Source organism: Cupressus sempervirens, chromosome 9 (assembly GCF_028749045.1).
Source record: "Cupressus sempervirens isolate cs-2001-9-10 chromosome 9, ASM2874904v1, whole genome shotgun sequence".
Taxonomy (NCBI): Eukaryota; Viridiplantae; Streptophyta; class Pinopsida; order Cupressales; family Cupressaceae; genus Cupressus; species Cupressus sempervirens.
This window is the reverse complement of record NC_143126.1, coordinates 642,569,136-642,579,321: the sequence shown is the minus strand read 5'-3', so window position 1 is coordinate 642,579,321 and position 10,186 is coordinate 642,569,136. Positions and strand designations below refer to the sequence as shown.

At 37.1% G+C, this 10,186-nt stretch overlaps 1 protein-coding gene across 1 annotated transcript; it reads left to right on the top strand.

The window, feature by feature from the left end:
• The first annotated feature begins 1,662 nt into the window (after window positions 1-1,662).
• LOC149540376 (truncated FRIGIDA-like protein 1) lies at window positions 1,663-9,445 on the top strand. The gene is made up of 3 exons (XM_089801470.1): window positions 1,663-2,589; window positions 8,117-8,292; window positions 8,412-9,445. Exons 1-3 carry the CDS (start codon window positions 1,782-1,784, stop codon window positions 8,946-8,948), a joined length of 1,521 nt encoding a protein of 506 aa, XP_089657596.1. The 5' UTR covers window positions 1,663-1,781; the 3' UTR covers window positions 8,949-9,445.
• Window positions 9,446-10,186: the final 741 nt, after the last annotated feature.

Here is a 10,186-nt window from a genome sequence, read left to right as displayed (position 1 = left end):
AAAGTATAATAAATGTAAGGAACTGTATATCTCTAAAATTAGCCCAACTTTTCAAATAGTGTGTGACATAAAATTTCAACAAGAGGAGAGAGCGAACATAGTGGTCCACTTTTATTATTATCGTCATTCAGGCCGAGTAACTAGAGATTTGAGAGTTGGTCGAGTTGAGTTGGAATAGTACTAGTGAGGTAATTTCCAAAGAGATCAAGGGATCATAGAGAGGAGGGATTCCCCAACACATGAGAAATATTGTTGTATAAACTCATTTGAGTTAAACTAATAAAATAGACAAAGTGGGATTTGGAGTGATAAATAAGACCAGTCCAGTCAAATTGTTAAAGGGAAGTCCACTTGGGAGAGTAGTGGTGTTCTTGGGAACAACAATCGTTTTGAATTATAAGAGCAATTTTTCTTGTTGGTGTTGGTGATGACAAGAGAGATTATTGAGAGAATGAGGAAGATCACATATGAAAATATCGGAAAGCCTTAAAAGTAACAACATAAGAGAAGCCATAATAGATCAAAGTGCTAGGAACAGTGATTCAAATGGAAATCCCACTAAAAAATGTAGTCCTCCTAATTTATTCAACACATTGTAGGTATAAGAAAACCCCATGGCCTATAACCTATGGTGCAATTTATAAACCAATGAGATGGTCATTTGGGCAAGTCATCCACTACAATTGCTCGTCAGTAGTAAATTACACAAGTTACTTCAATAATATCTCAGTTTATGGTGGCTACCGCTAGCATGCTCCCTTTGCCTCATTAGCAATCTATTTTGAACTTTTCACATAGTATGAGTAAGGATTTTTCATCCCAAGGATTAAAAATTAAAGAAAGATAATTGACAATAATAGCTTGCCCTTGCAAAAAAAAAAGATAAAAAGAAAAAAAAAAGAGAATACTTGTTTTTGCACAAGTTTAATAATTTTAAAAGTGAGGAAAAATTAGGGGACATCAGAGAATGAAGAATATGTATATATATTATATAGGATAAATAATGAGATAAATACGAAGATTGATAAACAAAGCTAGATGAGTAGAGAAAGAGGGATATAGAGGGTAGAGAGGGGAAGAGATAGGGAGAGGCGAGAATAGAAAGAGGGAGAGGTGTACATGGAAGAGTAAGAAAGGAGAGAAAAATGTACAGAGATGGAGACGAAGATTGACAAAAGGAGGGATATGGAGGGTGGAGGAAGATAGACATAGAGAAGAAAATAAAGTGAGAGGATGAGAGAGAAATAAAGATTGATAGATAGAGAGAGATGAAATTGAGAGAGGATGAGAAGGAAAGACAATAAAAGAACAAATACTTAGTTGACCTTTCATACCTCTAGGATGTACACATTGCACGCCACGGTGCGAATGCCAATTACATTTTATTTTGGCCCGAAGTATGTTTTCACAATGCATTTGTTAAGGTGTCATTCCTAACTTGGAAAGTTCTATACGAGGAATGTACAAACTAGAGGTACTAAACCGACTTGATGACGATGAATTATCTTTTTCACAAATGAGAAGGATTTAAAAAATCTCCAAACGAGCTAGATATTTAAAAACAATAAAATCTCAACCACAGGATCCGAATCCCACGGTGAAGAACGCACTTGGAAAAACAGGAGGATTCTATATCAGACAAATCACGCCTTAGCGCTTAGTGTGCAGGCGACGGGTTAGGGTTTCGAATCCCCGGGAAGAGCATTCTATATACCCCAATTGTATGACATAGAAGGTTACAGTGTCATTACTGAAATCTTAGGAGGGGAATTCTACAGGGTATGTCGGTTGCAGATTCGATATCGGCAGCCATGGATGCAGTGCCCGAAAAGAGGGAGCTCCTGCAGAAAGCCTACCAGGAATTAGAAGCTCACACTTCCGCCCTGGTGAACTTCAAAGCTCAGTGGAAGGAGCTTCAAGATCACTTTGACAATTTAGATGAGCTGATGAACAAGCGCTCCCAAGAGCTCGGCATAAAAATAAAAGAAACGAAAGGCGCAAATCCTCAAACAGCTGTTCAGGGTTCGAGTCCGGCCGATGCTAAAAAAGGCGCGGAGAAGACCAAGGACGTGAAGCCCCGTGCTGAGTTCAAAACTCTGTGCGAGAAGATGGACGCGAAGGGTTTGCTGAAGTTTTTAGTGGAGAAGAAGAAAGAACTCTCGGCGCTGCGCGAGGAGGCACCGGGGGCCCTCAAGGCAGCTCCCAAGGCGGCCGAGCTTGTTTTGAAGGCTCTCGAAGGGTTTTACAACGAAGATAAAAAGTCAGACAACGAGCGTACCTTATTTTTGCAGCGAAGGCGTGCTGGTATTTTGCTTCTCGAGACGTTGCCGGCGGTTGTCAAGGCGGAGAATATGCCAGCAGATGCTAAGAAGAAGGCGATGACGCTTGCTAGAGTGTGGAAGGGCAAGATTAAGCCCGCGAACGCAAGCTATTTGGAGGCGCATGCATTTCTGCAACTTTTGGTTTGCTATGGGCTTGTGGGCGAATTCAGAGATGACAGTAGCCTGGTAGATCTTGTCGTTGTCGTTGCAAGGCGAAATCAGGCACCCGAAGTCTGCCGTAATCTTGGACTACAGGATAAATTAACAGGTTTTTCTTATTCTAGTGCCTTTAATTTGTTTCTTTTTCGCTTACCAGATGGCCTTACGTTTGCATTTAGTGTTTTTCATCTAGGGTTTTGGAGTTTTGTCTGTTAAATATGTTTTTATTTGGGAATCCTTTTTATTTTTAGGTTTATGATGACTGTTGCTTATATATTAGATTTTTTTAGTTTGATATCTCCTCTTTTGACATGAATTTTTTCTTAACTTGCGGTTTTATGCTAATTTCTTTTAGTCTTCAGCTATACGATGTTGGATTCCTTTCGGATTCTACGAATTATGGTCCCGGGAAACCTCTTTTTTGTATAAATTCCCGTTGTTTGTTTTTGTGTTTCAGATTGGTCAATGATGTATTACCCTATATATTAATGGAAGAGGTATATACAGTGTCTATTAGACAATATATGTTTTTGTTTGGGTTCATCTGATTATTTTTAGGCTTATGTTGATAGTTGCCTATATAACAATTTTTTTAGCTTGATACCTCGTCTTTTAGCATGAATTTTGCTAAATTTGGGGTTTTATGCTAATTTCTCTGAGTCTTCTATTTGCTTGCGGTATCTTTGGGCTCGAGACGCCTTGAGCCAGAGGTTGAATTCCTTTCCGATTCTACAAATTATTGGTAATGGAGAACTCTGGTTAACGAGATTTTGTTGTGCGCATGTCTCCTTCGAGAAGCTTAACAATGGTTAGGATTTAGTTATAGTCGACTGGTATCAAATATGTTCTTTTCTCTAGGGTTTTGACATCTGGAACACTGAATTCTAGAGGGATCCTTCTTTTTCTTGGAATCAGGGGCTGAAGCAAAATTCTAATCTTTGATTATTTAGAAGTTACCTTTTATGGGCATCAAGTACACAATCATCTTCATGATGAGTTTAATGTGCACCGCCTCTAGCCTCTAGTCTGCAGAGTCTTTTTTGCATGTAATCAGCTCTCAATCTATGAAACTTGGGAAGTCCATCTCTTCTGCTGACTCCTTGAATAAAGGATTCCCAAGAGTTGGGAAGCCAATTTATGACTAGCATGACCAAATCTTTATCTGCAAAGGATACCTCAATTGCATTGAGCTGATCATTCAACTTTCTAATCTCTATACAAAAGGAACCGATCGATCCTCTAGTAGCTGCCATTTTTACATGCAAAGTTGATTTCTCGAGGTTAGAGCTCTACTAGTGTTGTTGAATTAATACAGGTGCTTTAGAGTCTGAAACATATCTTTGGCCAAATCCAACTTTGAAATTATAGGAATTAGATGATCCTTAACCAAATGCATTAGAATCTACCTTTCCATGATCCTTTTTTTTCGTTGTGCTTTCTCAGCTTCTTCAGAAGGTACTGCTACATCAGAATTCACATAGTCAAGAAGATCATTCTTTAAGTGCAATTAGAATTTGAAACTTCCATGATGAGAAGTTTGATGATCTGTCCAATCTTTCATCAACTTTCAGTGCGTTTACCATTGTAAAGAGCTGAAACAAATACACTGAAAGTAGAGCAAAGAGAAATGTATAACTTAAAGATTCTGGCTCAAGATGTTTTCCTTAGATCTGCTTTGATACCATGTTAAATTATGAACTAGAATATAGATATGGCAACAAATGGGAAGCAAAAACACAAACTAAAAAAATAACACACAGCTTATTTTCAGAAAAATACTCCTCTTGCGGGAAACAACACAGCCTACAAAAATGATGATTTGTTTATTCAGTTGTCAAATACAATACATGTAACCTTGCTTATGATTGTAGTCTTCAAAACAAACAATCGATAAGCCTGTCTTACCTTTAAACAAGTATATCACAGTTTCTGATAAGACCAACTGATTACAAATGCCGTGATTCTCAGAATCAGCAGAATAATCTTGCTCAAATTAATTTCAAAATTGCAATACAAAATATAAATCAGACAACAGTTCCACAGAGTGTGATGATACTCGGGACTCTCAAAATTCTGTGATTACATTAATTGAAAATATAATGCCACTATAAACTAACAGAGCCTAAATGAACACTCTAAGATGGTAACCCTACAACCTCTCAAAACATAAAAAAAACATAATGCAAGAATTTGATCCCAATAGTGTAGAAGAGGGATGATACTGCTGAAACTGAAAGGTCGTTCTTCCACATCAAGCGATGAGAGTTGCACTATACACATGGCAACATTTATTATATGAATTTACCTTTTCATAAAGAGGATTGTTGATCTCAGAAAAGAATGATCTGACATCCATAAATGATGTGAGCGCTTTCAATGCTGTCGAGGTAAACAAGATGTCAAGTCAGTGAATACATGGCGCCAAGTGTGCAACCATGATGAAACCCAAACTCAACAGAATAATAGATAGAGCGATGCACAAAGGGAATATAATAAGTATGGTGAATCATGAACTGCTACAGCTCGTCTGGACAGAGAAGGGAATACAAGAAGAAGATAATACCATACTTGCATATGAAGTGCTTACGAACCAGGTACAGAAATGAACATTAAGGCAAAATGAAGTCCATCAAAACAGATATCTTCAGAGAGGCTCACGGCACATCATCAGGGGTATAAATATGATAATATCTCTATTACAGCTACTATCTTGAGCACTTGTAGTTTTGACCACTTGCTCTTTGCCATCACCTACATTTCTCAAGGCTTAAAATTCTCTCTAGGCAAGACTTGTTTTTGTAATTATTGTTTCCTTGCTCATTCTGGTGTGATGATCCATAGTTTCAAAATGGGGCACATTGTCGAATGCAAGAATGCAATAACAGTTTTGACTCTGATTGTGATTTAATACAGAAGTGTCATTTAATTCTAAGAGGGATATTAATGATTTGGTTGTTTACAATTGAAAAACATGAACTCAATAATGGTGAAAGCAGTTGAAGAATGAACTGATGTTGGTTGTTGAGCTTACTTGATGGTGAATCAAGGGGACTAGTGCTAGTGAAACCATTGATGTTGCAGCAACATGATGAGGGGAAGTTTAATGTAGACTGCGACTTGTTGCAATGAAGGATTTGAAGGTAGGAATGAAAATAAATGCCATGTGGCAAGGCCCTTAGTAACAAGTAAAATATTTGGACTGTTGAACTAGACACCGGTTTGATGCTGTAGGGTCCATAGTGAAACTACGAACGATGTGCAACTAGACATTGGTTTGATGCTGTAAGGTCCATAGTGAAACTATAAACTAAGTGCAAATAGACATTGATTTGATTCTGTAAGGTCTATAATGAAACTATGAATAAGGCATAGGGTGTTACTGACATGGTAGCATATAAATAGTTCCAAAGAGACAAAACAAGAATATTTGATACTCACTGAAGTGGCTTGGCAATTGTATTTATTCCACTTAGTCTGTTATGATTGGCAAAAGTCACCAAGTACAAACAAGGAATGATGTGCATTTCCAGAGTCCGATGAATTTTCAAGTTTATACAAGTGACTTAATTGTCACATCCCTTTGTAGGTAGAATAAAGATAAGATATGTTCAATAGCCACCCTAACAAACTCAGTAACAATTTGAAAATGCCATGGGCTCAGTTCCAGTTGTTTTTTGCATCCTCGTGGGTAGGTGTTAACACATCTCTCCAAGGTACTTGTTATTTTGATTTTTGCAAAAATTACTGTTTGTTTATGTGGTGATGTGTGCTTCTGTGTTTTTTTGGGTAAGCCTGTTGTGACTTTTTTTTTCATGGACACATTTATACAGAAATAGGGTTTTGTTTCTACTGTTTTCATCACACTGATGTCTTTTTGTCTGTGGTGGCATGTTCATCTCATTTTTTATAGGTTTTGAAATAAATGAAAATTTGAGTTTTTGAACATTTACAGTTTCTTACGGGGCACATGGAGGTTTGTTATTAACATATGCAGTACAACATTACTTGTTAATAGGTAGTTTATAAACATTATAGGCTTCAAACAAAATAAAAATATGGTTCTATGAACAGTTATAGTTTCTTATTGAATAGGAGGAGGTTTGTTTCTATCATGTGCAGTACATTATTGCACGATATTATTGCATGTTAGGAGGCAAATTAGCAAGTGTTTAGCTTTATCCTGTCAAAGGTAGGGGTTGTAGTTTTGTAATGGGGTTTTTTGGTAGATTGCAAGGGTTTTTATAAATGGGTGTTTTTGGACTAGATCACCGTGAATATTTTGTCTATGATGTGTGACCCCATGGCTATTAGGATTTATGTAGTACTTTAATGTACCCTTGTTATAACCTTGTTGGTCTTTTAAGGTGTAATGGTTCTAATTCTAGCATTAAGATGACTAGTGAACGTTAAAACTGATATACTGGGTGTCCAATAGTCATCAATTGCAAACTAGTCATTTGTTATGCTTCTCTTGCAAGACAAAATTTGGGCTTTATGTCTGGTGCAGTTTGATCTAGAACACGATGAATTGGTTTTGAAGGTGTCTATCATGGTATCGGTTATCAAGATGTCAGTTGATGGTTTCTTTGTGAACTGGCAGTGATTAATTATAAAGATGTCCATTAATGTGGCTGCTTCTTTTAATTTTCCTAGCTCTAGGAGAAGTAGATCTGGACCCTTGTCCCTTGTGGGTAAAATAAATCTGAGTTAAATTACTAGATGAATTTTTCTTTATTTTAGGAGCTGAAATGTCGCTCTTGAAGATTAAATGATTAATGGCTAATTATATCATAGTTGTTCTTGTCATACATTTTTGTCTGTAAATGGTCTTCGTTATTTAATTGGTGATTGATTTTAGTAATCAAATTTTAGGAACATAGATCAATAGTATAAGTTTGTCACATCTGGAAGTCATCCATCTAGTGTGTCTTTATGCCCAATGCATGTATTTGTGCCTCTGACAGTACATGTAGGATGTCTGTGGTCTTTCAAAAGTTAACCCTCAAGTTATGTTAACCAAACTTAAAGTATATGGTTGGCATAATTTTGTAGTTAGTCTAGCTTTTATAATAGGGTGTCAGTTTTACTTTTGAAGCAATTGCTATCACATTACTTCCTTTTTTGTCGCCAGATGCATTATTAATTGCAGGATTCATTTTTTCGTGTCTTTAACTGTTCATATGTGGAATGGGTCATCTGGGATGTGTCTAATCCTCTGAGGCGTCCTTTAAATTGTCTCTAGTATCTACATCTAAGATGATAGCATGTAGACAATGCTTGTCTGTACTCTCACTTTCTACAAAGTCAGTGGAGTCTTAAGAAGTATTTCAAGGCACCTACATTTTGGGGTCCTCCTAATTTGTTTTGGTTTATGTCTCATGCATTTAGAGATGCATGATATGATGCATTTATAGGTGTATATATACTGATTACAAGTAATTCTGATACTTATTTGAGTGAACTTCTGGGCTGCCAGTCATCCCTCAATTTTGAAATGAGTTTTAGCCTTCCGGGGCTGTTTGCCTTGTTGGTTCAGCTTTGTTTTGAAGCTCCCATTATCAAGGTTTTGCACCAGTTTACTATTCTTACAGATGTAACATGCTCATGCATGACACATATGGTCTTCTCTGTCGCAGATATTGTGGAAAAAATGATCAGTAGTGGAAAGCAAATCGAGGCTGTAAACTTTGTCCATACATTTGGACTTACTGAAAAATATCCACCTGTGCCTTTGTTGAAGGCATATCTGAATGATGCAAAGAAACTGTCACAGGATACAGCAAAAAGTGGAAATAATTCTATTAATGCGCAGGTATGCTTGTTCACATGTCTGGGCTTGATTTGTTTTACTATAAGTTTTAACAAATCAACTGTCAATATCTCAACCTTTGTTCATGCATAAATATTTGGAGATTCTGTGTGTAATGGCAGAATGATGGAGCCTCAAAAGAAATTGCAGCTGTGAAAGCTGTAATTAAATGTATTCAAGAACATAAACTTGAGTTGCAGATGTCTCCAGAAGATCTTCAAAAGCATGTTGCTCATTTAGAGAAAGTCAAGGCTGACAGAAAGAGATCTGCTGCAGAAGCTGTTAAGTCTCAGACTAAACGGCCTCGTGTAAGTAATGGTGGTGGTCCTGCACCATCTACTGCTGAAAGGGTTTCCACTGTATATACCTCTAACATTGCTGCTGACAGGAGCCTCCCGCGTCCTGGTATGACAAGTTATAGTTTACCTACCCCAGGTGCTTATGACAGATCAAGTCATAGCGTCTTAGGATCACCCTATGGATTTGGAAGCAGGGGTACGATTCCTCTTTCAAGGTCTCATTTGTTTACATCAAACAATCAACCTTCCTCATTGTATGGGGCTGGGTCTTTTGGACCACCTAGCACTTACGGCAGGTTTAGCCTTGGTGCTGGTTTGCCATCAGTTAATGCATCTTATCCTCCTCCATATTTGCGTTAAGATGCTTTTTGAGATCTCCTCAGGTTGGGTTCTTATCTTTAGTTACTCATGCATTACATCCATATTTAAGTTCGTGACCATTCAGAGCAGATCTTGAAAAAGTTTCAGCTTTTGATTTTTGCAACCTTAAGCACATGTTTAGGTTGGACATGCAGTAGCCATGGGGACTAGCTAAAGTTAAACTTTGTTTGAAGTCAAATTACTGTTTCATTTGGATGTGAGGATTTTCTTGGAAACATGTACATGTTTTGGTGCTAGTGTGTTTCCAAATGGTAAATTTGAATGGGAATTTTCAGTTCCAAAGCATACATGGTTACCATTCTAGGGACGCATACAAAGTTTTCTCATCATTTATATGGTGAATATGCCCAATTTCTGAATCAATTTGGATAGTGCTGCACAAGCTTATGGTCCATTTAATCTTGTGCCTTATAAACATTTTGTTTGTTCCATTAAAGTATTGCTAATATCTTGGAACCATATATTTTATTGATAAATTTTCCTGTTTGTGCTCAGCTCTATCAATTTATGTTTTGTTTTTTATGCCAGTCTTGAGGAATCTTAGGAAGGCTTCTTCTGAAACGCTGCAGATGATCCTTGTGACCCTATCAATTTTTGTTTTATACATTCTATCAGGATCGATGAGCTTCCCGGATCATGCCACATTTTACTTTTTAGGAAGGTCTTCTATTGCTTTCTGGACATGTATGTGGTTTGTGAATTGATTGTGGATGCAATTTATTAGAGTAGATGTACATTTTCATTAGTTCCTGCAACCATTTATGTTTACATAATTGTTGTTTGCAGAAGAATCACAACCAATGTTTTTAAAAGTTTATGTAGTTGCCAGATCATGTTGTGCATGTTGCCCTAAAATGTAATCATTCAGGTGCATATTGTAAATTCATCTTTGAAATTCACATGTTGTAAGAGACAGACTACGAAAATGAAGATGCAACATGTGGTCTGCATCCATCAAGTGTATCATATCAATCAGTATGGCCTTATGAGTAAATTGGTTTGTAGGTGATACCCCCTCGTTTTACAGTGTTTACTGTTTGACATACTCAAAATGCATATCTTTTGCTGGTCTTTTCTGTTGCAATATTTGATCCTGTTGCTTCATTGTAACATGCAAGTAGCATGTAGCTGTAGCATACTTTATCATAGAACTGGTCAAAAGGCATTTCCATGATATCGCGAGCATTTCTTTACCAGAAGCTGGGCAAATCCCAAAT

Excerpts from the sequence above, each read along its gene's own strand:
- LOC149540376 (XM_089801470.1), top strand. The coding sequence starts at position 1,782 with ATGTCGGTTGCAGATTCGATATCGGCAGCCATGGATGCAGTGCCCGAA. Across the intron at positions 2,590-8,116 it reads ACTACAGGATAAATTAACAG|ATATTGTGGAAAAAATGATC; the intron begins GTTTTTCTTATT and ends TCTCTGTCGCAG. Across the intron at positions 8,293-8,411 it reads ATAATTCTATTAATGCGCAG|AATGATGGAGCCTCAAAAGA; the intron begins GTATGCTTGTTC and ends GTGTAATGGCAG.